At 43.8% G+C, this 27475-nt stretch overlaps 1 protein-coding gene across 4 annotated transcripts in view; it reads left to right on the top strand.

Moving 5' to 3' along the window:
• Nucleotides 1–27475, top strand: part of ALMS1 (ALMS1 centrosome and basal body associated protein) — a 138753-nt gene that overhangs the window by 15385 nt on the left and 95893 nt on the right. For all 4 annotated transcript variants that reach the window (XM_039541194.1, XM_039541196.1, XM_039541195.1 and 1 more), the window contains exons 2-3: nt 11558–11692; nt 21086–21281. In XM_039541194.1, the coding sequence (XP_039397128.1) occupies nt 11558–11692; nt 21086–21281 (331 nt within the window). The remainder of the gene's footprint in view (nt 1–11557; nt 11693–21085; nt 21282–27475) is intronic.

Genomic DNA, 27475 nt, shown 5'->3' with positions numbered 1-27475 from the left:
GTGGCTTCTTGTTGCCAGGATACATCAAGAAACTCACAAAGCCATTTTGTCAGCGTTCCAAATTCTCTCTTCCCTAGGAGTCAGCATAAATTTGGAAAAGTCTGTTCTCACTCCAGAACAGACTTTAGAATTCATGGTGTATCCCTACATTAAATCATGGCAAGGACCTGTCTGCCCAGGAACAGATTCCACATGATGAATGCCTTCATAGATCAGATCATGAGCCCTCGAACACCAATTAGAATTTTTCTCTCTTCTGGGACATATGGCTTCAAGTACTTATGTCACGCCATTTGCCAGACTGTCTTTGTTGTCTGAAAGCATGGCTTCAGGCAGTGTACTCACCAAGCAAGCAATCCAGGAATGCCATAGTAACTGTGTCCAGCAAAGTAACTTCATCTGTACTATGGTATGCAATCATTATGGATTTGTCCTGTTTAGCACAGGGCATTTGGACTTCCTGAGAGACCAGGATGCACATCAACATTCTGGAATGATAGGCAGTCCGGGAAGCTTGCAAAGCCTTTCTCTCATTCAAAGTCACCATGTCCTCCTCATATTGGACAGTATGACGACTGTCTTTTACATCAACAAGGAAAGAGGAGCGAGATCCATTTCCCTGTGTGCACAAGCAATCACTCTGTGGAATTGGTGCATCAGCAATTAAATCACCCTCTTGGAAACTTATTTTCCAGGGAATCAGAAAATGCTGTACGACTCTTAGGAGACGCTTTGCTATCGACCACGAGTGAGAGTTTCACAATTCAGTAGTAGACAGTATTTTTTCTCTCTGGGGAATCCCCACAAGAGAGCTGTTTGTCTGTCCAAAGAACAAAGTTTAACATATCCTGCTCCAGAAAGACTCTGAAGTCTTCACTCTCAGGGCAGCACTTTCTTCCTCCTGTGGTCAGACCATCTGAACTATGCCTTCCCTCCCTTACCACTCCTACCTCAGGTCTTACAGAAAATTCGTCAAGATAAGGCACGAGTCATCCTCATCACCCCCAACTGGCCCAGATAGTTTTGGCACCCAAATTCTACTCATGTCATCTTGGTTGCTGGAGTATGCCCAGCAGGGACAAGGGGGTGTGGCCTCCTTGGTCCACAGAGTGTGATTAACCCCGGCAGAACCAGTGCATGGTGGGTACGCCCGATCACATGCACACTGTTCAGTTTCCTTCTCATACACTGTATCCAGCACCCTTCTAGTAGTGTCTGCTCTGTCAGGTGGAGTGTAGCCTTGTTGTAATGATTGAACTATATCAATGAAATGTTTGTTCTGAACAAGACGAAAGGGAGTATTTTTTGCATAAACGAACTGATAAATCTGTTAGTCTGTGGAATCTTGCAGGAATTTACTGGTTCCGATTACGAACTCATCCATGGCTTTATTGGATGATGATGAAGAAAATCTTTTTTTTTTTTTTGGTACGGTAATATACTGTAATATTTATAAAGCTTGACCTCAAAAGTAAGATGTTTTCCCCCTGATTCTTTCTTTATATAGAAAAGCAGCCTTTCACTCAAGGTTTTTGATAGAGGCTCATGGATTCAGCATACATATTTTTTTTATTTAAATATTTTAAGGGATTATAACAAGTTTAGTCCCTTAACACATTTTGTTTAAATTCAGATTTGCTTTTAAAAAGAAAAATGTATTATTTAAATACCAATTAAAAAATCTGATTCAAATAAGAAATCATAAATTTTAACCTCTCTGCTTTAAGAACATAAGAGAGGCCGTACCGGGTCAGACCAAAGGTCCATCTAGCCCAGTATCTGTCTACCGACAGTGGCCAATGCCAGGTGCCCCTGAGGGAGTGAACCTAACAGGCAATGATCAAGTGATCTCTCTCCTGCCATCCATCTCCATCCTCTGACGAACAGAGGCTAGGGACACCATTCTTACCCATCCTGGCTAATAGCCATTTATGGACTTAGCCACCATGAATTTATCCAGTCCCCTTTTAAACATTGTTATAGTCCTAGCCTTCACAACCTCCTCAGGTAAGGAGTTCCACAAGTTGACTGTGCGCTGCGTGAAGAAGAACTTCCTTTTATTTGTTTTAACCTGCTGCCTATTAATTTCATTTGGTGACCCCTAGTTCTTGTATTATGGGAATAAGTAAATAACTTTTCCTTATCCACTTTCTCAACATCACTCATGATTTTATATACCTCTATCATGTCCCCCCTTAGTCTCCTCTTTTCCAAACTGAAGAGTCCTAGCCTCTTTAATCTTTCCTCATATGGGACCCTCTCTAAACCCCTAATCATTTTAGTTGCTCTTTTCTGAACCTTTTCTAGTGCTAGAATATCTTTTTTGAGGTGAGGAGACCACATCTGTACACAGCATTCGAGATGTGGGCATGCCATGGATTTATATAAGGGCAATAATATATTCTCAGTCTTATTCTCTATCTCCTTTTTAATGATTCCTAACATCCTGTTTGCTTTTTTGACCGCCTCTGCACACTGCATGGACATCTTCAGAGAACTATCCACGATAACTCCAAAATCTTTTTCCTGACTCGTTGTAGCTAATTTAGCCCCCATCATGTTGTATGTATAGCTGGGGTTATTTTTTCCAATGTGCATTACTTTACATTTATCCACATTAAATTTCATTTGCCATTTTGTTGCCCAATCACTTAGTTTTGTGAGATCTTTTTGAAGTTCTTCACAATCTGCTTTGGTCTTAACTATCTTGAGTAGTTTAGTATCATCTGCAAACTTTGCCACCTCACTGTTTACCCCTTTCTCCAGATCATTTATGAATAAATTGAATAGGATTGGTCCCAGGACTGACCCTTGGGGAACACCACTAGTTACCCCTCTCCATTCTGAGAATTTACCATTAATTCCTATCCTTTGTTCCCTGTCCTTTAACCAGTTCTCAATCCATGAAAGGACCTTTCCTTTTATCCCATGACAGCTTAATTTACGTAAGAGCCTTTGGTGAGGGACCTTGTCAATGGCGTTCTGGACATCGAAGTACGCTAGGTCCTCCGGAGCCCGCTTGTCCACATGTTTGTTGACCCCTTCAAAGAACTCTAATAGATTAGTAAGACACGATTTCCCTTTACAAAAACCATGTTGACTATTGCTCAAGAGTTTATGCTTTTCTATGTGTCTGACAATTTTATTCTTTACTATTGTTTCAACTAATTTGCCCGGTACTGACATTAGACTTACCGTCTGTAATTGCCAGGATCACCCCTAGAGCCCTTTTTAAATATTGGCGTTACATTAGCTAACTTCCAGTCATTGGGTACCGAAGCCGATTTAAAGGACAGGTTACAAACCTTGGTTAATAGTTCCGCAACTTCACATTTGAGTTCTTTCAGAACTCTTGGGTGAATGCCATCTGGTCCCGGTGACTTGTTAATGTTGAGTTTATCAATTAATTCCAAAACCTCCTCTAGTGACACTTCAATCTGTGACAGGTCCTCAGATTTGTCACCTACAAAAGCCAGCTCAGGTTTGGGAATCTCCCTAACATCCTCAGCCGTGAAGACTGAAGCAAAGAATCCATTTAGTTTCTCCGCAATGACTTTATCGTCTTTAAGCGCTCCTTTTGTATTTTCATCGTCAAGGGACCCCACTGGTTGTTTAGCAGGCTTCCTGCTTCTGATGTACTTAAAAAACATTTTGTTATTACCTTTGGAGTTTTTGGCTAGCCGTTCTTCAAACTCCTCTTTGGCTTTTCTTATTACACTCTTGCACTTAAGTTGGCAGTGTTTGTGCTCCTTTCTATTTGCCTCACTGGGATTTGACTTCCACTTTTTAAAGGAAATCTTTTTATCTCTCACTGCTTCTTTTACATGGTTGTTAAGCCACGGTGGCTCTTTTTTAGTTCTTTTACTGTTTTTCTTAATTTGGGGTATATGTTGAAGTTGGGCCTCTATTATGGTGTCTTTAAAAAGGGCCCACGCAACTTGCAGGGATTTCACTTTAGTCACTGTACCTTTTAACTTTTGTCTAACTAACCCCCTCATTTTTGTATAGTTCCCCCTTTTGAAATTAAAGGCCACAGTGTTGGGCAGTTGAGATGTTCTTCCCACCACAGGGATGTTGAATGCTATTGTATTATGGTCACTATTTCCAAGCGGTCCTGCTATAATTACCTCTTGGACCAGCTCCTGCGCTCCACTCAGTATTAAATCTAGAATCACAACCACTGCTCTTTTGTTCCATCTTACTCTATTCATTACATGCATCTTTAACACATGCCCTTGTTACTGATCTGTTCTAGTACCATTCAGAACACCCAGCTAATTAGCCATACTTAACATATCTAAATAAAATCAATATCTATCACATTTAATCCTTCGTTAATTTGTACTATTTTGCTCTTGTCTCTCTACACATTTTTGATTAGCCTCCTAAGGGCAGTGTGTGTCCCATACTCAAGACTATTCATTTCAAGTGGAATTAATAAAACTCCCCTGTACTGAAGATGTATATTATAATACCAAATTGTAACCTTTTCAGAATCTAAATTTTAAGTAAAAGGCCCCTTATTTAATTATCAGACAGCTGCTAGAATGTGTTTTTATTCAAAACCATTGTCAAGTACCCTAGTGTTCCTTCTTCTAATGCAGGGGTAGGCAACCTATGGTACGCGTGCCGAAGGTGGCACACAAGCTGATTTTCAGTGGCACTCACATTGCCCAGGTCCTGGCCACCGGTCCTGGTGGGCTCTGCATTTTAATTTAATTTTAAACATTTTAAAAACTTTACTTACTTTACATACAACAATAGTTTAGTTATATATTATAGACTTATAGAAAGAGACCTTCTAAAAATGTTAAAATATATTACTGGCACGCAAAACCTTAAATTAGAGTGAATAAATGAAGACTTGGCACACCACTTGTGAAAGGTTGCTGACCCCTGTTCTAATGACTGATTAATATGGATAATGGAACATATACATACAGGATGAAATTAATTTCCTCTGCCCTAGCACAAATCCCAAGCAAACTGCCATGTAGGGGTGTTTGGAATGGATTTCAGCCCCAACCAGTAGTAGCCAAAGCATGGAGCAGATTCTCATTGTATCTGTTGCTATGCTTCCGGCATCTGGACTGAACAGGAGCTGTGACCATTGCACACCCTGCCATGCAGAGATTCATGGCCACTGGTCTATTTAATTGTGGATTCAGTGGCCTTGTCCTGGTCTACCCCTGAAGTCCTTATGCGTGGGTTACACAGAATAATCACTCCACTGGTTTCAGAGGGTAGAGAGTCACCCTGTTCACCTGCTTTGTAGCTGCCCTTCCCTTGTGCAGCAGAACAGCTGCTGCAACAACTGTTCTGCAGTGTTACCAGTTTTAAGTGGCCCCTGTTGTTATGAGTGAATTTCATCCACACTGCAGTAATGCTTTAGAGAATGATTTTATTGCATAGATTGCCTGCTGTCAGTTGAGCATATGAAAGTTTGATTTAAAAAAACTGTTCAATAATGTCTGTGAATGCTTAAAAGTTTAAATAAACATTTTCATCTTGCTTTGAGTGACATGAATAATTTTCTTAGAAGCTGTTTGCCTTTATTTTAGCAACATTGTTCCATGCACAAGCAATAGGTAGCACAGCACAGGTTTTCAAAATGATACTATTAGCCTTTTACAAATACTGATGCTTTTAAACTGGTTTCAATCAACAGCTTTGGAACAGCTATTTTCAAGGAAGAGACCCCTGTGTTGTACACCCACAGTTGTTCAGTACCAAGGAACAACCACGTCATGTACATATTTCAGTGATCTGATTTCCTGGAAGACTTGAGGAAGGCAAACTCTGGAAATTTTAGCTCTATTGTTACGCCTCCGGAGATAAGATTTCTGAAATTAATTAATGAAGTGGCTTTTTTTTAAACTGATGCTGAAGAAATGTGGGTGTATGGTGCTGGTGGCATCTCTCTTTAAAATTAGCCCTTTGGGCAAGCTGGCTTTTGTTAAAGGGGCCATTGAGCACTTAAAGCCCAAAATTAAATTTGCCATTCTTAAAAGTGAAGTGGGTTGTGATTTACATCCCAGGAGAGTGAACTCTTCCATTTATTCACAGTCAGGATGTGGGGTGTAGATGCTCAAGTTTTCCAATGTTGTTTGCCATTGTGTCCCAACACTATCCTGAGGCAAACACCATTAAGGGCGAGAGGGGAATTCACTCTTTATGATCCATTCAGACTTCATTGTGTCAGTTGAAACTATGGCCAACGATGTAATGAGAGTCTAATGTATTGGTGGCTTTTGTGATACAGACCTCTGTCCATTGGGAACTAGTCTGAGACCCTAAATTCATTTCATATAGGCCAGCAGACAGCCACTGGATAGCTACAAACTTAATTTTTTAGCAGTTTGAGGCATATCTGAATGTGTGATCTACAGTTGAAAGGATCTTTATGCCATTATTGATCCCTGAATGCCTTTCATCAAGGTTGCCTCATCTTTATGCCTGAATCGATGGCTTGCCAGGAGCATGAGAATCATATAACTTGTGTATGCACTTACATATTTTTATTAAAAATAAACAGAACCATCAAATGTGCTTGAACTTGAAATTCTTTGTTAGATGAACTGAAAATACTTGTTATGAATGCCAATTTGAGAGAAATTAAAATGTAAACAAACAATGTAAGTGAAAAATAGATTCCACTTTAAAGTTTTTCCAGATCTAATAAATATAAGATGCAATTAGTTACGTAGGTAAGAACATGTTTATTTAATGAGTTCCAACCTAAGTCTCCTTTTAAGCTTGATTTTTTGTTCTACTGCATTTATTAAATGAAATTCAGGTTTTTGGGTTTTTTTTTTTTCATTTTAAGCATCAGTTAGGGTAAATTCTCAACCTTTGTATTAGACTAACTCTTATTTTATAATTATAGAATCTAAATTATTGAATTATTGACAAATCTTCATTCTGGAGTGGGGTCTGCCAAGATTGAATGCCTTATCTCACATGTTGGGGTACAGAGACCCTCTATGAAATTGCCATCGCATTCTTTGCCATTCATATGGAGTGCGAATGGCGAATGCCCCCCAGTGTATGCAGATCTATGCAACTAAGTACAACTTTCCAAGTGAAGACCAGGAATAGATTATGTATGACTATAGAAATGTCTATAAAAATGATTCACTGGAAGATTTTTAGTTATATTGTGCCCCTAAAAAAATTATTGTAATTCTTCTACAAGGAAGGATCTCGTATGTAGTAGTTTTCGTGTCTCATTGGTTCTACTCCTTTACCAATGTATTCCCTGTTTCAGTAAAACCTGAGTTATGAACACCTTGAATGGACGTTGTTCGTAACTCTGAACAAAATGTTATGGTGGTTCTTTCAAAAGTTTACAACTGAACATAGACTTAATACAGCTTTGAAACTTTGCTATTTAAAGAAAAATGATGCTTTTTAATGATCTTAATTTAAATGAAACAAGCACAGAAATAGTTTCCTTACTTTGTCAATTCTGTATTTTATACTTTCCCTTTATATTTTTTTTAGTAGTTTACATTTAACACAGTCTCTGCTGCTGCCTGATTGCGTACGTCTAGTTCCAAATGAGGGGTGTGGTTAACTGGTCAGTTCGTAACTCTGAGGTTCTACTTTACTTCATTATTAAATATTCCCTGACACACAAACTTTATTAAAGGCCAATTAAGTGTGAAGCAGGTTAGAAAAGCTGTATGTAAGCAGGCCAGGCAGTGCCACTCTGCAGGCAGTTTCAGACAGAGGTACTCCTTTATCTGGCCTATCCCAACATGTCATGTGTCATGGAGTATTTGGGTGGGAGAGAGAGGACTTCTCCCTGAAGCTGCCTGAGGAATGGAGCTAGGAGACCTGCTCTACAGCTTTTCTTCTTTAGACAGCAAAGCACAGGTGGAGAGAATGAGCATAGACCTGACAATCCAAAGATGGCTTGGGAGTGTGGCATTATTACAAGAGGTTTATGGTTGAGGGTGGAGTGATGGGCAGAGATGACCTCCTTGAAATACTCTGGTGGTGGTGTGAAATATGGAATGAGCAGTGATCGGTGGTTAAGGAGGATGGTGATGTCATGCATAATTCCCTATTGCTGCACTCCCTCAAACCCTCAGTTAGTACTTCTAACACTCCATCGGGGTGCTCCATGCTATGCTGAAGTTGTGAAGCATGGGTTCTCTCTTTTTTTGAAGATCATTGCCTGCTGCCGAGGAGGCCTGTATCTGATGGAGCTGAGGAGTTACATCACTGACGTCAGAGTGAGGAGATGGGAATGGCTGAGGCAGACTATGGAGGAGAGAAAATGGGGGAATATTGGGAATTTGGAAGGACATCCCTTCACTGATCCCAAGTGTGGATAGGGGACGTGTTCATCTTCCACAAGCAGGAATCTCATTCCTGCAAGTTTTTTTTGGAGCTCTTGTTCCTCAGAAAACAACTAAAGGGGGTTGTTGGAGGGGAAAGCTGCTTCAGTAGTGGAGTTCATGGTGTCACTCTAGAGTTGTGTCCAGTTGCTGTTGTGCCCATCTCTGCAGGTACAGTCAGAGGAGCCAGGGCGAAGAGAAAAACAGCATCTGAATATGGCTCCAGAGCAGAGCTGTGAACTCCACTGCAGAGTCAGTTACAAGCCTTTTCTCCTTGGTTATAATTGACTGTCTTAGTGTGGAGGTGTTTATCCTCCACATCCTCCCCCAGCCCATTTCCCATAAATCTTAATTAAGAGACTAGTTCCGTTTCATCCCTGGAATAATTCTTTACTGGAGTTACTCCAGAGGTGAATTTGGCCCTAAATGTTTACATAAAGTGTAAGTTTCTGTAGGAATTGCAATTTTCCCCATCTTTCTGGGACTTTCTTTAGATGTTTTTCCACAAGGGTACTTTGTAAGATTCCACAAGGTCATTGAGAGCTCGTGTTTGTGTTTTTATCTTACCAGTATGAAGCATCTGCTCTGCTGTCCCCTGATATATCAAGTGACTTTTTTTGTTCCTACTGTCAGTTGCAGAGAAAAGTCAGGCTTGCTCGATCCTGAATAAGTTAGTAAATGCTACTACAGAGCTTCACTGTCCCTCCCTACTTTCAGCTGAAATGTTATGTGGCAGACTTACTTATCTCTTCAGAAGCAGGGTTTGGTCCTGCTTTGAGCAGGGGGTTGGACTAGATGACCTCCTGAGGTCCCTTCCAACCCTGAGATTCTATGATTCTAAGCAAAGACAATCACTTCAGATATTGAAAGAGAAATTGAAGCCACAAAAGAGCACGCAAGTCATTCCTGTCCATATGACCAGTAGCTCTAAATTAGCATTGTTTCTGAGAACTGTTTCACAGACATTTAATGTAAATGAACTGCTCTCAGAATCGGTGCAACACATCTGCATTATCTTTTCCAGGACTTAGGTCAGCCAGAACTCTTGCTTTGAGAATGAGCCTACTAGCGAGAGAATGAGATTCAAACAGTGCTATTTCCTTTTTGTTTTGGGAACATAGTCTACATGGTGTGCTGCATCAGAAGCCATTTATGTTGCATCTTTTCACGGTAGTTCACACTCATTCAGCTAGTGCCAGGGGTTTGGCGGCATGGTGCTGTTGGTGGACAGTTTCTTCTCCTACTCTTGAGGATGGGATGAGTTCTTTTTTCACTGCTGAGCCATGAAATGACCACTTTGCATTTTGCGGTTTCTTTGCAGCCCTGGGTACCAGTTGTCACTCATCTGGCAGCCCTATTACTCAAGCCCTGGCTCAGCCTGAATGTCACACATTTGGCTAAATCCAGCAGTTCTCAAGCTGTGGATTGGGACCCTTTTAATGGGATTGCCAGAGCAGGCATTAGACTTGCTGAGCCCTGGGGCCGAAGCCTGAGCCCTACCACCCAGGGCCAAAGTCCAAGCCCCACTGCCTGGGGCCAAAGCCCGAGGGCTTCAGCCCTGGGTGGTGGAGCTTAGGCTTCGGCTTCAGCCCCAGGCAGTGGGGCTCAGTTTACAGGCCCAATGCTTGGGGCTGAAGCCCTTGAGCTATGGCTTTAGCCCCCTCCTGCCCGTGCTGTGGGGCTCCCGAGGGCTCAAGCTTCGGTTCCCCCTTCTGTGGTTGTGTAATAACTTTTTGTTGTCAGAAGGGGTTCATGGTGCAATGAAGTTTGAGAACCGCTGGGCTAAGCAATGGGCAGGAGCTGCATTTGTGCATTCTGGAAACTAGAGACCACCGGGGCATAGGGCTTTTGGACAGCCTTGAATGCATGTGTGCTTCCTCTCTGGTTACTGACACTGATGGACTGAAGCAGCAGCAGCAACAAAAGGAGTTGCTGGCAGTGTCTGGTGAAGACAGTAGGTGAGGGGTCTCAGTACTAGACCCAAGTTTCTGTCTCCCAGCTGAACCTCAGATCCCTTATCTTAGTCCCAGAGAGACCTCAGCCAGACCTTAAACCCCCAGAGACATGCCCTGCTCCTCCACTGGGAGTGCCTCCTTCCAATCCCCAGTCCTTCAAAGAGATCCCAGCTGGACCCCAAACAACTGCCCTCCAGGCAGAATCTTGCTTCCCAGACAGACCCTCGCTCCCCTCCCAGATGTCTTCTATCAACCTACACTAGCTCTCCAAGATGTCTCAGCCCCTCCCTAACCCAGAAAGAACCCAGTAACACCTAGACAGCAGACATGCACTTCAGCTACCCCAGACACTCTCCAGCAGCACTCCCCCTACCCCACCTGAGCAGCCCAATACACTCTGTCTGGATCGGCTTGGGTTTGATGCTTCTCTTCTGGACTAGTGCTTTTCTTGTTTTAGGGAGCAATTTTGTTTCAGTTGAATCTCTGTATAATACACTGCAAGTTTCATTTTACACTTTCATGCTGGTGTGATTGGAACTGACTGCCTCGCCTGTGAAGCTGGCTCCAGGATTCGCTAGGAGCTTAACAACTGCACAGATTCCCTCTTTATGCTTGGTATACTATAGAGAAAAAATGTCACTCCAACCACAAAATAGCTTCATCTGGTGCCTCATCAAGGCAAAAGCCCTGTGACAGCCGTTTTTGCAGGCGCAAGTCAAACTTATTTTTCCCCAAGAAATACACTAAACATTTTTCAGGGTCCTAAGTTACATATGTAAACTGATCTGCATTCACTTGATGGATTTATATAGCTCCTTTCTTTATTTTTTTTTAAATTTGAGTTACACCAGTAGTATAAATCCAAGGAATAACACTTAACATTCAGTTCATCCAGCATATCTGTTACCCTGACTCTGGCAGGGCCCAGTACCTGATGCTGCTGAGAAAGGGGAGTGCTCCCTGTGAATTGCACAATGCCTCATGAATGGGAAAAAAGAAACTCCTGACTCATGCAAGTGATCATCTTATGCACAGAACATGATATTTCATTACTATTTTAGCATGTAAAATTAGAAGTGTTATGCACAAATTAACTTCCCCCTTTTCACCTCCAGCTACAGCATGTGATTCATAATTTGGGCCAGCAACTATCTGCTTTTACTGATATTGCATAGTACATTAAAACTTAAATGGCTCTGTACCTTGGAGGATCATGAAAATCAATTTTTACTTCCTTCTTTTAAAAAATGATTTTAGCCTATTGCTACAACACCACCACGTCCTGGATGGAAGGAGGAGTTGTTAAGCCAAAGCAGCAGTGGGACCCAGATTTCAACTGCCAGCGGGATCTCCTTGGGAGAAGCAATCCGACAGAGGTCTGCTGCTAATCAGGTATTTCAAATATACATTTAGTAGATCCTTGTTTATCCAAATAGAATCAGACAAGGAGTTCACTTACCTGAAATTCAGTGTATTGAGGTGAGAGATTTGTAATGCAATTGATACATGTTGGGAATACAGCCAAAGGCTGTGATTCTGCAAACGTTTATGCATGTTCTTAATTTCACATAATGTTAGTAGTCCCATTGAAACATGGTCCTTTTCATTGAGTAAAATGTAGCACATGCATAAATATTTGCAGGATAGAGACCCAGTTTTGGCTATTGGAGGTTTTCTGATGAGAAAATGGTTGATTTTTAGTTGTCTTAAATTAGTTTGTACATGAAGCACAATGGTTTTTAAGTGTTTGTTGAGTGCCTAGTACAATCTTGATTGGTGCCTCCAGATGTTCCACAATACAAATAATAAGAATATTAGTTTCCTTACTTACAACTTTTATTTCTCACAAAGGGGGGCATCCACTGGTCTAAATATTACTTTAGGGTTAGACTTACTCGTTCTACCACAATGGAATCAGCTTCGTTTTTTTCCCCCTCTGCTTCTTTTCTTGTGTGAGTTCAGACTTTTGCTGGTGGATTGATGTAGCAACACACTTTAATGCCATATGATGACTTCCAAAGAACTACATGCACTAGTAGAAAACAGTTAATAAAACTATAGTAAATTATAAGAAAAATAGAAAGACAGGAATAACACCAAAAAACCTCTTAATTTTTATCAGGGACTTTTGATTCATAAGGCAAATCTGTAATTTTACTTTATTAAAATAAATTACTCAGTAGATTAGCCTAATGCTTCTATTAGAGAAGGTCTGGGGAGTATTACATTAAAACACAGCAGTGTCTTAAATATCTCTGTCAAGTCCCTATTTTAAATTTAAAAATAAAACACTCATTTTGCAAAAGCAATAATTTTTTTCTAAAGTTCGCCATTAGAGGTATGATATAGATAGCCATCAAAAATATTTTTTCCTACTGAGCTGATCTGTGCATATATCAGTCATGATCCTACAGATGTCAAAAGTGGCTTTGGAGTTTCAGATAGATCAGGTGATGACCGACTCGCACAAATGAGAGATCATGTGGAATTTTTTTTATTACAGAGTTAGCTGTTTGTTTCATGCAGCATGTTACAATAAAAGCTGTTTTATCTGGCACTTCTCCAGCACCCTACACCCCTCCCTGCACCCCAACCTCCTGCCTGAGCCCCCTCCTTGCACCCAAACTCCCTTCAAGAGCCTGCGTCAGAACCCCCAGCCCCGCACCTCCTCCCGCACCCAAACTCCCTCCCTCTTAAATTAACCAGCATTTTTCACTTACTGGCACCCCTTCCCCCCATTTCCCCAACATTCCAGATAAAACAGCTTTTACTGTAGTATGTTTCCTTAGCAAAGCCGTAGTGGGATTCAGGTGGTAGAGGTTTTTTGTTCACTCTCTGTGACATACCCTGTGTACAATCCAGACGAATGAGTAGCTGTGTCTCCCCTGCCCTCTAAACTGGGGAGCCCTTTACATGGCTTTGCTGCTGTAGCCTCCAGTCTGGATTATTCACAAACAGCCTCCAGCATGCAAGTCACTCCCAGCTATGTCATAGTGTGTGCTGTAGCCAGCCAGCCACACCTTGGTTCTTATCAGCTTTGGTTATATTATGGGGTGACCTGAACACATCCCCAGTCCTAGATTTCCCCCCAGCAATGTATGTGTTGTATTGCCCAGCCCTCTTCTGGACAATACAAATTCACATAACGTCCATATTTCTTTAATAGAAATAGTATGCACACTTTGTTACCCCAAATTGAGTTTCCCAGACACTTGCATTCAAACACACTCGGTTAGATAAAACACTAAACCAACTTTATGAACTATAATAAGATTTTAAGTGAATACAAGTAATAAGGCAAAAAAGTCAGAATTGGTTATAAGAAAAATAAAGATAAGTTAGGCACTAGATGCGTTTTAACAAGCGGTAAAATTCAAAGCAAAGTTTTCTCACTACATGCTCTCACCAGTCTGACCAGATGTCTTCCCCAGTTCAATGACTACTTCCTTTGTTCCTTCTGATGCAGTGAATCAATCGGCAGAGAGGGAGGAGGTGCCTTAGGATGTTGGCCCCCCCTTTTTATAGTGTCCAACCCCGTGCCCCCCCCATCCCTGTCCCTTGGAAAACATTTCCAGCTGCGATTCAGGAGACAGAGTCTACGGGAAAGAATGTTCTCTCCTGCTTTTCCTCACCTGTTGGAGCTTTTTTTGTTTCCCTTCTTGCTTGATGACTCTCTTTACTGCTTAAATGCAAATTAAGCAGAGCATACATTCCTGTGTTTGAGACAGACCTGTTTGCCAACTTAAGTTTGGAACGTGTTAAGATCATGATATAGTGGAATCTTATAACTTCACAGTGTTGCCACACACATTTTATCAGGATAATATTGCCCAGCAAATGAGTTTTCAGATGATATTTTACTAGGCATTCTTTGTACAAAGATTATTGCAGCACTGTGATGGGTGTGGACACAGGTACATTCAGTCACACTCCATCATTCCATTTTCTCCTCCTGGTGAAAAGAGAGAGAATTATTTTTTCTTGCAATTACTTTGAGCCCAGAGTAATGGCTCTTGAATCAGCCTTGGGAACATGGAAAAGTACAACACTGAAAACATTCAATTATCATGTAGCAATGTGGGCACCGAGACTTCAGAATGAAACTTGACATGCAAAGTAATTGCAAGTGATACATGACTTATTGATTATGCCCCCGATACAATGATAATAAAACCAGTTAAAACATTTTGCATGTGGTTTGGATGTAGTGTTCTTCACAGGGTTTCACTGCAGTTTTTCTAACTCATACCACTGATATGACTGACTGCCTGGTAGCACAAGAAGGACCTGTGATGATATGTCTTCATCTTTACATGTCTATTTTATTTTCAAATAGGAGGTCATTGAGCACCCTCTTCTGTGTCCTTCCTTTATTGCCTTCCTAAAGACCCTCTATTAGTAGATCCATCCTCACAGCCACACGTTGCTTAAGAGCAGCAGTACATGGTGGTCCCTCCTATGGTAAATTGGGACCCCAAATTTGGATTCTTTATGTGACAATGTCTTCTGCTGCAACTAGATTGTCAGACTAGTCTCAAATAATCAGACTTGCATGTTAGCAGAAAAGTTTACTTCAGTTCAATGTGTGTAACTGGGTTACTTTCAGTACTTGGGCCCAATAGAGTTTGTTCATGTGTGAATGAGAATAGTTGTAATTAGATGATGACGTAGTCGTTGTTTTCCTTGAGGGATTAGGGCCAAATATTTATTACTGTAAAACTTACAATACAGAATTACAGTTCTTTAAAAGAATTGTTGAGTCAGTCAGAAATGCTAGCATAATGCCTGGCAGAATCTGGGTCAAGGGTCCTGCTTTGTATAGCAAAATCCCAACTTGAGAAAACAGCCTCTGGACATATCATTAGTGTTTTAAAAAGAAGAAATAACTCTGAGTAAATTGAGTCTGAAATTTATATTCCCTTTACTGACTATGTGTTAAATTCAGGTTAAATAAAACTCTTTATATTCTGTTACAGTTCAATGAGACGTTATTTCTTCATTTATTTTAATGTTTCTGCAGTTATAAATTATAAGTGCTCATATTAATGGTGCAGTGCTGCTTGGTACATCACAAATGACTAATAAACTTAATTCTCTGCACTGAAAACTGCTTAGTGCTCTTTCCATAATTAAATTTTGTCTGTTTAATTGCTTCCTCGATAATCCCACTGCAAATTCTTTAAGAAATAACTTGAACTGTAACATACTTAAAATAAAAGGTGCTGCATTATGCTTAAAAGTGAACTGAAAGCCTTTGAAAATACAAAAAAGCTGTTTCAAAATTCAGTCATTAAGAAAACAAATTTATAGAATTAAAGATACATACTTCAAAGATTATTATTATTATTATACTAAGGCATTTGACATCATCTAGGTGGTTCTTTTTGGTGGAGAGATTCAATGTGGTTTGGAGGCATAATTTTGCAGTGGTGGAATTCCTTCATTTAGGATGTCCATCAGACTTCCCAGTTGCTGTGTTCTGACCTTCAGGATCTTGTTGTTTGGGTTAATGTAGAAAGGATTAGTTAAATTCCATAGATGCAGATGCTGGGAGTGTGGGGGCTGGTTTGCTAGTATATGCCATTGGGACTGGCCTGTAATCCATACTTAATCACTTTTGATTTGATGGTGTACAGTGCCTGTGTGCCTTTTCACTTTTTGGGCACTATAGTGTCTTCTGGTAGGGAACAAACAGGACCTTGTTGGAATGAATATCAGTGAACAAAAAAAACCTGTTAAGAAATAGTTAAGTTTGAAAGTGTGTATCATTGGAGTCTACCTAACAACCAGAAAAGTTTCTATTGTTGTTTTCACTTCTAAAAAAATACAAAAAACCTGAAAGCCTGGAAATTAAAAGGTAACGGCTTCAGCTGCTTCGTTTGGACCATGTATTCCTTCTTCTGCCACTCTCACCCTGGCAAGTTACACTGCCCATCTAGGGCGTGTAATATTCTGGGGTGCAGTCCAGATCAGTGAGGGGTTGTATCTCCGCCTGACCCATAACCGTGGGTGCCTCACAATGCACTCTGAGTGTCTGTGTATAGTTGCAGCTCTGACCTCTGCAGCTTATCAGCAACACACCAGTCACAATCTGACTTTCACCAGTCTGTTTACTACCTGCATGGTGACCTCAACACACTCCCAGTCCCGAATTTTCCCAAAAATGTGCGCTGCATTGTACAGCCCTCTCCTGGACAGTTCAGATATTAAAGTTCGTAACTCTTGTACAGAGTAAATATTCAGCAGTTTGTTACATTAACTGGAGTTATCAAACAGTTCAAACAGAGCACTGGCTTGATGAGATTAAAGATAAAACAAGTTTATTAACAAAAGAAGATAGGATTTTAAGTGAATTCAAGTATAATCAAGATAGAAATGGCTACAAGCAGGGCCGGATCTAGTTTTTTTGCTGCCTCAAGCGCAAAAAAAAAAAAAAAAAAAAAAATTGCCCCCCACCCCCCTTTTTTTGGGTGGCTTTTACACATGTTTGCACAGACCCTGATTTGCGTTGTTTTCCACTCTGCTCAGCAATGGCTGCTGATGGCTCTGTAACCTCATCCCAAGGGCATCTCTTAGACTCAAAAGAAAGATGGGGCTTGTATTCGTCACTTGGTTTATTGGGGGCAACTTGTCTTGTTAAAGGAGAATTTCTTTTGCATTTTCTCTTCTTTCAGCGCGTGCCCCTCCAACTTCACTTCCCACCCAGACTGGAAGCGAGATCAGAGAGTTTCACTCCTTAAAGTCTAAAAACCACCAGTGTTTCTTTCCTTGCTTCTCCCTCCTTTTGGTAAAAGGCTCCTGGTGTCTTTCCCTTTCACCTTAATTGGAAGGAATGTCCCCTGACCCCCTGGTCCCTGCTTTCCCATCACCACCCTCCTTCCAGTGACCTGCTCCTGTAGCGAATGCCTCACATGTCTAGGGTCGGGAAATATCCTACAGATCAAAAGGGAAGTGTGTGGGTGGGTGGGGTGGGGTGGGGAGAATTAGGACAACACGGTCTGGGGGCGCCACTCAGTCTGTCCCAGAGCCATGAAAAAACCTCACCCGGACAGTTCAGCTCCTGAATCTCTCTCTCTTCCCCAACACTAGCGGGGTTTGCATCCAAGCAGCTGTGAATTACACTTACTGCTGGGGATGGTTTTCTGTTTGTTGTTTTACCGCAGCTAGACAATAATCCGCACGAGTTACTGGATGCTCCTTTGCTAGCAGGGCTGCACTTAAAGGCGCTTGGGTTTGGGACCCCCCCCTTCCCCTCTGTGGCTCGGATCGCTCTGCAAAAAGACCAGAGGAAAGCAGCGGCAGATCCTCAGCTGGTGTGAATTGACATTGACTTCAGCTCTGACCATTCCCACCATCTGAGGAGCTGCCCCCAAAGGTGTTTCTCAGCTACACCTACCATGTGTGACATGGGTCCGGGACTATCTCCGCCCAGGACCGGCTCTACAGTTCGCCGCCCCAAGCAGCGCATCGAATTGCCGCCCTTGGGCTGCGGGGGCAGTCCCTGTGCCCTTAGGGCGGCAGGCGCGTTTCCGTGACAGCAATTCAGCGTGCTGCTGGGGGCAAAACAACAGGGACTGCCGCCCCTTGAAAATTGCTGCCCCAAGCACCAGCTTGGAATGCTGGTGCCTGGAGCCGGCCCTGGCTACAAGCAAATGAAAGGGAAAACATGCATCTAGCAAGATTTGGTCCAAGGCTTTGTTAAGATGGCCCTTCTCACCCACAGTCTTCCAGCAAGATGGTGACTGACCCTTTCCTTGGTTAGGATAGCACCCAGAGGCTCAAAGGTGCTGGTGCCTTTGTCTTCATGGGTGAGAGAGAGAGAGAGAGAGAGAGAGCTTGGTGTATTATGCCCCTTTCTTTTGTAGTCTAGTGAATCTTTGAAGTGGATTCTTCTGAAGATGACCTCTCAAAGCAAAGTTCATTCAAACAGTGAGGAAGGCAACATGGAGTCTGGTGATTAAGGAGGCACCATGCTCTTTCTCCCCACTTGTGTTTGCTAAAATGCAAATTTGATCTGCCCTGCTTCCCCTGCTGTCTTACTGGCCCTGTTTGCTACTTATATGTAAATTGAGGTAAATACACAGTACTTTGTTTAGTACAGATCTGATTAACAACCTTTGGCTATGTAGTGTAGTTGTAGCTGTGCAGGGCTGTGTGGTTTTGAACATGTGCTAATAACATCATACAGGGGGATTTAATAACTTTACATATAACGTTGCTATATACATTTAATCATATTATTGACCAGTGAGTTATTAGTTTTGAAATGATACCTCACAAAGCATATTTTGTACAAAGATGATTACAGTAGTCTGTAGGATGTGAATACAGGGATGTTTTCAATCACATGGGAACTTTAACTAGCCTCTAACAAGAAGGAATCCAAGTAGTTCCCCAAGGCCATATAATCTTCCATCACTTACTGCTGTCCTACCTGATTTACACTGCAAACTTAACATTGCTTTCCAATAAAATATATCCAAAACTATATGCAAGGGTCAATAACAAACAATTAGAAATTGATCTCTTGAATAAGAACAAAGATTTATAATCCCCTAGTAATTTATTTTGACCTTTTGCATATTTTTTTTTTTCAAATTTTATTTGGAGGCAGAGTTCAGCTTGGGTGGGTGATATTGAGTGATGAGAGACTTGTGGTAATGGGGGAAATGACTGGATACTTCAACTGTTCATTTGCAGATTTTGTAACTTTTTTAAAAAAAGTATTTTTGTGTAGAAAGTATATTTTGAGGGGAGAGTTAGCTGGGCTCCTTTGAAACACATTTTCAACCTTAAATTTTTTTTGGCAAAAGTTTTTTGGTTTACAAAATTCCCTGAATTCTTAAAATAAAAAGTGCCAATGTTTAAATTGGGTTGGCATACAAGATTTGCTGGAGGGGACCTTTGCTTGGTCAGGTAATATGTGGCCCATCAAAGCAGGGTGCTGTCCTCTAAATGTTTGCAAATCTGTAGGAGGTATGTTGGTGGAGGGAGTTGTACCTTAGTGGAATATGGAGATGTTGGACATTGGAGAGGATTGGAGGCTTTTATCCAGATGGAAAACTTTAAGAAAACTTCTTGTTCCTCTCTCCTTTGTATCCTCAGGTTCCCTGTGCACACTCAATATTTTGCTCCTTCCACTTTTCTTAAACAGTGGACCCGGCAGTAAGGGGTTGATGGCTAAGTTCTCTGTAAGCTGTGTGGCCAGGCAGCAGGCTATCAAGAGCCATGCAGGCAGAGAGGGAGGTGCCTCTTCCCTTGGCCCCAGCCCCAGAGCTGCTGCGGCTGGGGAGAGGCGCCTCTTCCCCTGGCCCTGGGCTGCTGCAGCGAGAGATGGCTGGGGGGAGTCCTCTCTCCCCGCTGCAGCCCCAGGGCAGCCTGCGCCCCAAACCCCTCATCTCTGGCCCCGCTCCAGAGCCCCTCTGCCCCAGCTCTGAGCCCCCTCCGACACCCCAAACCCCTCATCCCCAGCCCCACCCCAGAGCTTGCACTCCCAGCCAGAGCCCTCACCCCCCCCCCGCACCCCAACCCTCTGCCTCAGCCATGAGCCCCCTCCCACACTCCAAACCTCTCGACCCCACCCCAGCCACACATCAACTCCTTATTGGTGCACATAACAAAATTCATTCCGCTCATGAATGCAAAAAATTAGAGGGAACATTAGTTGAAGGCCTGCCTTAACCCCTTTCCCTCCTCTGCAATTCATGTTGCCTTCTGTCTTAGCCCTACAGAGGGTCTGTATTTTACCAAATACAATGCTCATTGCATGCTTTAGTAATTATGAATATACATTGTTGGTGACTTTTTGTCAAAGACTTTTGGTGCCTTCTCTTACCCACACTTGAAGGGTAGGACATTGACCTTGTAATCCTTGATTGTGCAGTTGGGAGATCCTTTTGAAAATGTGACATCCCAAAAGGGTTTTCCTTCTATTAAAGAATCATCCTGAAAGGGACTTGACCAGCGTTGACTGGTACAAGGGCCATATTTGTGTAATGCTGTTGAATCACATTCAAAGTTTATATCCAAGTGAAGTCTGTTTTTAATGCACCAGTGATATTGCATGCTTCTGCTTACCACATTTGGATTTAACTGTCTTACTTTGGTTGGGGCCTTTATTTATACTTGAGTAGATAGGAATATATTCAAGACATTTAAATAGTATAAACAGACTGTTCTTCTATAAAATACATTTTAATGCAATAATAACGTAAGCAGAGTCAGAATGAGCTCTACCCTGACATCTGATGGTGAGCTGTGGAAAAGGACTTCAGCAGCTGATCTCATTTGCCTGGGCACACTCACCCTGCCTAGCAAGATGGGCCTGCTTGCCCAAATGGTCACTTTGGCTGCTGTAGGATCCCCAGCCTCTCTCAATTCACTGGGCTTTGGAACCCATGTCCCTTGCCTAGCGAATGCTACTTAGTTGAGGGCGAGTCCCTCTGTCATAAAATGCCAAGCACAGTTCTACTGTCCTTGATTCACATAACCAGGATAACAACACTTTATTATTCTTGCCCCGATAACAAAGAGACTGGGGATCCCACAGCAGCCAAAGTGACCATTTGGGCAAGCAGTCCCATCATGCTAGGCAGGGTGGGTGTGCCCAGGCAAATGAGATCAGCCCCTGAGGTCCTTTTCCACAGCTCACCTCCAGATGTTAGGGTAGAGCTCATTCTGACTCCGCTTACAATAATACAAATAGCTTATTAGTAAACTTTTGATTTTGAAAACAAAAGTAAGACTAATTAAAAATTAAAGAGTTTTTCTTCCACATTGTTTTAGGGAATGGAGTCATGGTATCAACTTCCAGTAGAAATGGATGTCAGCCATCTAGCGGCAACATCAGGGATGAGGCTGGGCCTGACTGGTGGTGGAAATGACTTGACAGAGTTCCCTACTCTGGAGGAAGGCTTGTTGACTCCGACAGAAGAGCTTGGAAGGCGGCATACAGGCGACATGGCACACACTCCGCTATTGGGTATATTGAATAATCATTTAACAAGATAAGCTTAGTTGCTTACTGAGCATTCACAGTTGTTAGCATGGTTTTAATTTATTACAGTTCTGATCAATGGTTTTTCAAAACACATCCTATGTAGTTTTGTTGTCAAGGTCCATCTTTGGAATGAAGAACCTGACCACTTGTATCTCACTTTTAGCCAGAGAACCTGTTTTCTTTAGTGTTTGAACAAAGTTCCAGTCTTGATAACTATAATTAGAAAGGCAAGGATAGTATAGTTCAGTGAACTCAGTGTTGGGGGTTTCTGACTAGATGATATAGTGGTTCCTGCAGGCCTTAAAAACGTATGAGTTGTAATCCTGCTTCTGCAAGTGGCTTGCACTGTGACGTTGGGCAAGTCACTTAACCTCTTTGCCTCACTGTCTCCACTGGCAAAAGGGGGAGTAATACTTAGCAAGGTTGAAGATGAAGTAGTCCAGTTTGTATAGTGTTTTGATAACGTAAACCACTAAGTGATAAGTGTATATAATCGCTTATGTAAAAAATCCTTCTCTTCTGAAGTGGATAAAGTATTCTTCATTTTCTCTGAAGTTGTCGTGCAGTGTTGTAATACGTTTCGCTGGTGGGAAAAATAATCTCCATGTATAGTTTGTAAAGTGTTTTTGAAACTTTTGCTGAAAGGTGCTGTATAAACATAGGTCATTATCATGCTTCAGCAAGGTCAATGACTTAATGTTGCACAAGATTTTTATTTTCAGTTACAAAAGGCATCTGAATAATACTTATTTTTGAAGAATTTTAGCTAGAAATACCTTATCACGGTAAGACTTACTCAAATCTTTTTATTTGAATGTATTTTTCAATTATATCAGATTCCTTTTGGATATACAGTAAAAGCTTTGTTATCCGGCATGTTGGGGGAATGGGGAGTGCCAGTAAGTCAAAAATTCCAGTTAACTAAGAGGGAGGGAGTTTGAGTGTGGGAGGAGGCTCGGGGCAGGGTGTTGGGGCGCGGGAGGGGTTTTGGGGTGCTGGATCCAGGCAGCACTCACCTCTAGTGACCAATGCATATCTTATTGCTAGTAACTCAGTCAGTGCACGCATACAATCAGAGAGGCCACTATGGTAGAAGAATGCATTCAAATGAATTACTTAAATGAATTAAACCTGTTTAGGGGGCAGCATCCCATCAGAAATCATGCAGTGATTATGAAGGATGTAAAGGAGTACATTCAATGAAAAAAATATATCGTGCTAGTGGGTAGAGGGAAATGTATCATGATTGGGTGATGTTAAAAGAATCCACTTTTGTGATATTCCAAGGATCTAAAAGTGCTTAGTTCAGTAAAATTAGCTCTCATGGTGCAAACTCAGCCTGCCCTTGCATACACGGAGAGGTTGTCTACGCTGAGAAAATGCATCATGTTAGAATATGACCTCGAGGAGCGGTGGTAAATAATGCAATGATGAACACAACTTAGCACTCGTTGTCAACAAGTACAGTTTTGTTTAACATTGTATCTGTTGGTCTTGCTTAACTCTAGAGTACAGAGCTCAATTTTGATGTGATATTGAGGACTCTCGAGGTACTTTAGGAAGCAGAGAATGAAAAACTGAGTGTGTAGAGAATGATACAGTACACGTTAAGCGGTAGCTGAACACACAAGCTTGAACTTTCAAAATTGTTTTATTGGGGGGAAATATTGGTTCTAACAACATTGGCTTTCTCTTTTTTAAAAGTACAGTCGAACCCATTTATCTCGACCTCGGTTAACTAGCCAATCCTATTAAGTCGACGTTTTACAAGTGGAACCGCCAAACTCCCTCTTTGTCTTATGGGTTTCTCATCCCTTATGTCGATTCCCCGAACCCTAATATCTCGAGCCCGAGCCCGGCTCCCCGCGTCCCCAACCCACCGTGTCCCCAGCCGCCCGCTCCCCGGCTCTCCAGCCGCGCGGTTCCCCAGCCGCCCGCTCCCCGCGTCCCCAGCCGCCCGGCTCCCTGCGTCCCCGACCCACCGTGTCCCCAGCCCCCCGGCCCCGCATACCCGGTCCCTGCCCGTCCCCGCATACTTGGTCCCCGCTTCTCCTGCCGCCCGTCCGCCCGGCTCCGCTTTGCCGGTCCCCGCTTCGCCGCCCGCCCGTCCGCCCGGCTCCGCTTCGCCGTCCGCCCGGCCCCGCATACCCGGTCCCCGCTTCGCCTGCCGCCCGCCCGGCTCCGCTTCGCTGGTCCCCGCTTCGCCGCCCGGTTCCGCTTCGCCGCCCGCCAGCCCCCGCATACCCGGTCCCTGCCCGGCCCGCCCGCCAGCCCCGCGATACCCGGTCCCCGCCCGCCCGCCCCCGCATACCCGGTCCCTGCCCGGCCCTGCCCGCCCGCCCGCCCGGCCCCGCATCCCCGGCCCCGCATACCCGGTCCCTGCCCGTCCCCGCCAGCCCGCCCGGCCCCGCATACCCGGTCCCTGCCCGTCCCTGCCAGCCCGGCCCCGCATACCCGGTCCCTGCCCGTCCCTGCCCGCCCGGCCCCGCATACCCGGTCCCTGCCCGTCCCTGCCCGCCCGGCCCCGCTTGCCCGGTCCCTGCCCGTCGCCGCCGCCCGGCCCCGCTTACCCGGTCCCCGCCCGGCCCGCTTGCCCGTCCCCGCCCGGCCCGCTTGCCCGGTCCCGCCCGGCCCGCTTGCCCGGTCCCGCCCGGCCCGCTTGCCGGTCCCCGCCCGGCCCGCTTGCCCGGTCCCGCCCGGCCCGCTTGCCCGGCCCGCTGGCCCGCTTGCCGGTCCCGCCCGCCGCCCGGCCCCGCTTACCGGGTCCCGCTTCGCCCGCCGCCCGGCCCGCTTACCCGGTCCCGCTTCTTTGGCTGCCCGGCTCCGGGTCCCCGTCCACGGCCACCCGGCCCGCTTCCCCGGCCCGCTTCGCCGGATCCAGCCACGTGCAGGCACCGCGGTAAGGGGGCAGGGAGGGGGTGTTGGAGAGAGGGCAGGGGAGTTCAGGGGTGGGGGGGTGGATAGGGGTTTATCTCGATCATCGGTTATCTCGACTATTTTTGGCAAACCCCTAGGCCGGCGACATAACAGGGTTCAACTGTATTTTGAATCTGTAACTCTGTCTTGCAGCTTCCTTTTAAATTCCATTATAAAATTTGTATTGAGATCACCGGATCTACATATAGAGCAAAGTGACAAAGCCAAGAAAGTTCTGTTTTGTTTTTGCCTTTCTCTTTAATCTTCCATGAACAGCAATTTAATTCTGGCATTCAGATTTGTCAGTAGACCGTAAGATAAAGTAGCATGCCCATGTTTGCTTGCTCGGTAAATTCAACTGTGAGAAGGCTTTTGACCTTTAGAGTGACAGCAGGAAGAATTACTGTTTTGACACAAGATGCTCAAAGAGTGTTGCGCTGACGTCACTTGCTGCTTTGAGCATCATGCACCTGCTTTTCTGCCCACAAAGCCTAGGGTACATCTTGGTGTAATGATCCCTTAAGTCATCATAAGCAGCCAGAATATGATAGTGATGATCTTTCTGTTCCTGATGTAAATAAGTGATCAAAAATGTGATGTTTCAGGCAGCATAAAATTAGAAAACCTTAAAAAATGCTGAGGGGAGAGGAAGGTGCATTTTCTAAAACTGATAGGACTGTATTTGTGTAAGGAATTAGTTCTGTAGCTGTAAACCCTTAGAACATTGGCTTAGTGCAACACTTGGGGAGTGTTTAGCTGGCCAGCTTCCTTGGTTTCCAGGTAGCCTCTAGGGGGCACTATATTGAGGAAGAAGGGTTCAGGCTGCTGGAAGATGGGTCTAAGATTGGTCTAGAGTAAATTTAACTGGCTCCTCTTCCTCTTTGCTGAGAATTTCTCCTTCCTTTGCCACTTGTTCTCCAGCTTGCCTCCCTGATCCACTCAGTTGTTTGCTGCTGGTCACTGACCACTGCCACCACTCCCCTAAGACTGGACACCTAGGGGGGAAATGGGACGCATTGGTCAATCAGCCCAGGAAAGAACTGACATGGAGTGAAGAGTCACTCCATGCCGGGAGCAGGCCAGTAGCTCAGAGGTGGCAGATTGTGTGTGGGGGGGAGGGAGGGAGAGGCAGAGAGAGCGAGAGAGAGGGAAGTTGAGGATTTAGAGGTAGGGAGAACAAGACAGAGTTTACTCCTCTGTTTAAAACAACTGTTTAGATAGAGTAGTTCATTTTCTCCACTGCCGATCTCTTGCTCCTCTCATAATAATAAATGGAGATGCCTCAAGGTAAGGCCAATTTAAAGAAAATGAAAGGTTATTCCTGTTTGTAGAGTTAATAATTAGTCACAATAACTTTAAAGCCAGGGAAACAGACATGTACAGTGTGATGTTTTGGGACATTTCTGGTGTTCCCCACACACTGCTCCTCTGTTGTCATTACATGCCCTTTGCCGTTTTCCACTGCCATTTATTCCACATCACCTCTCCCTTCTCACATACTTGTCTTGCCTTCTTTCAAGCTGCGTTCTGCACCTGGCATTCTGTGCTATCAAAGAGCCCCAAGCACATACCCACTGTACTTCCAAATGCTATTGCGAAAGCTCCTACATTCACACACAGCAAACCATGGTAGAAAAATTGGTATTTCCTAACTTTATACTGAAAATTAGGGTGAGAGAGAGAATGGAGTGGGCAGGGGACTGAACTTTGCTCTGAGGCATAGACTGAGGTGTTTAGTGTCTTGTACCATGGTAGACAGCTGCAGAGATAGAATGAATTCTTTGAATTTGCTTTGTGATCACATTATTATTCTGGCTGATGGGAGGAATGACCCATATTCCGGGCCGCCTTTGGTCTGTGATTTTGTGGCTGTGGAATTATGTTAGTCCGTGTAATAATCTCCCCACTGCATAATGGAGCCACGCTCGCTTCCACTTCCTCCGTCCCCAAAATTAAAATCCCTACATCAATTCTAAAATGTATTGTGATGGATTGTAACCCCCAGGATGCAGTCTGGGAGCTGGGGGAACCACTGTGGCCTCTAACCCTCCAGCTGGGCTGGCCCTTTTCTCACACTGCTGGAAATTGAGCCAGCCTCACCACACCCTTTTATCATAAGAACATAAGAACGGCCATACTGGGTCAGACCAAAGGTCCATCTAGCCATCCTGTCTTCCGACTGGCCAACGCCAGGTGCCCCAGAGGGAATGAACAGAACAGGTACTCAAACACCCTATACCGAAAACCCACCGACCGCTATGCCTACCTTCATGCCTCCAGCTTCCATCCTGGACGTACCACATGATCCATCATCTACAGCCAAGCGCTGAGGTATAACCGCATATGCTCCAACTCCTCAGACAGAGACCAACACCTACAAGATCTTCACCAAGCATTCTCAAAACTACAGTACCCACACGAGGAAATAAGGAAACAAATCAACAGAGCTAAACATGTACGCAGAAGCCTCCTGCTGCAAGACAAGCCCAAGAAAGAAACCAACAGAACTCCACTGGCCATAACCTACAGTCCTCAGCTAAAACCTCTCCAACGCATCATCAGTGATCTACAACCCATCCTGGACAACGACCTTCGCTTTCACAGGCCTTGGGAGGCAGGCCAGTTCTCGCCCATAGACAACCTGCCAACCTTAAGCATATTCTCACCAACAACCACACAGGAACTCAGGAACCAATCCATGCAACAAACCTCGATGCCAACTCTGCCCACATATTTACACTAGTGACACCATCACAAGACCTAACCAGATCAGCCACAACATCACCACCGGTTCATTCACCTGCACGTCCACCAATGTAATATACGCCATCATGTGCCAGAAATGCCCCTCTGCTATGTACATTGGCCAAACTGGACAATCCCTACGTAAGAGGATTAATGGACACAAGTCAGATATTAGGAATGGCAATATACAAAAACCCTGTAGGAAAACACTTCAGCCTCCCTGGACACACAATAGCAGACTTAAAGGTAGCCATCCTGCAGCAAAAAAACTTCAGGACCAGACTCCAGAGAGAAACTGCTGAACTTCAGTTCATCTGCAAATTTGACACCATCAGCTCAGGGTTAAACAAAGACTGTGAATGGCTAGCCAACTACAAAAGCATTTTCTCCTCCCTTGGTTTTCACACCTCAGCTGCTAGAAGAGGGCCTCATCCTCCCTGATTGAACTGACCTAGTTATCTCCAGACTGATTCTGGCCTGCATATTTATACCTGCCTCTGGAAATTTCCACCACG

Source organism: Mauremys reevesii, linkage group 5 (assembly GCF_016161935.1).
Source record: "Mauremys reevesii isolate NIE-2019 linkage group 5, ASM1616193v1, whole genome shotgun sequence".
NCBI classification, from domain to species: domain Eukaryota; kingdom Metazoa; phylum Chordata; order Testudines; family Geoemydidae; genus Mauremys; species Mauremys reevesii.
This window is presented reverse-complemented; position numbering and strand designations above follow the sequence as displayed.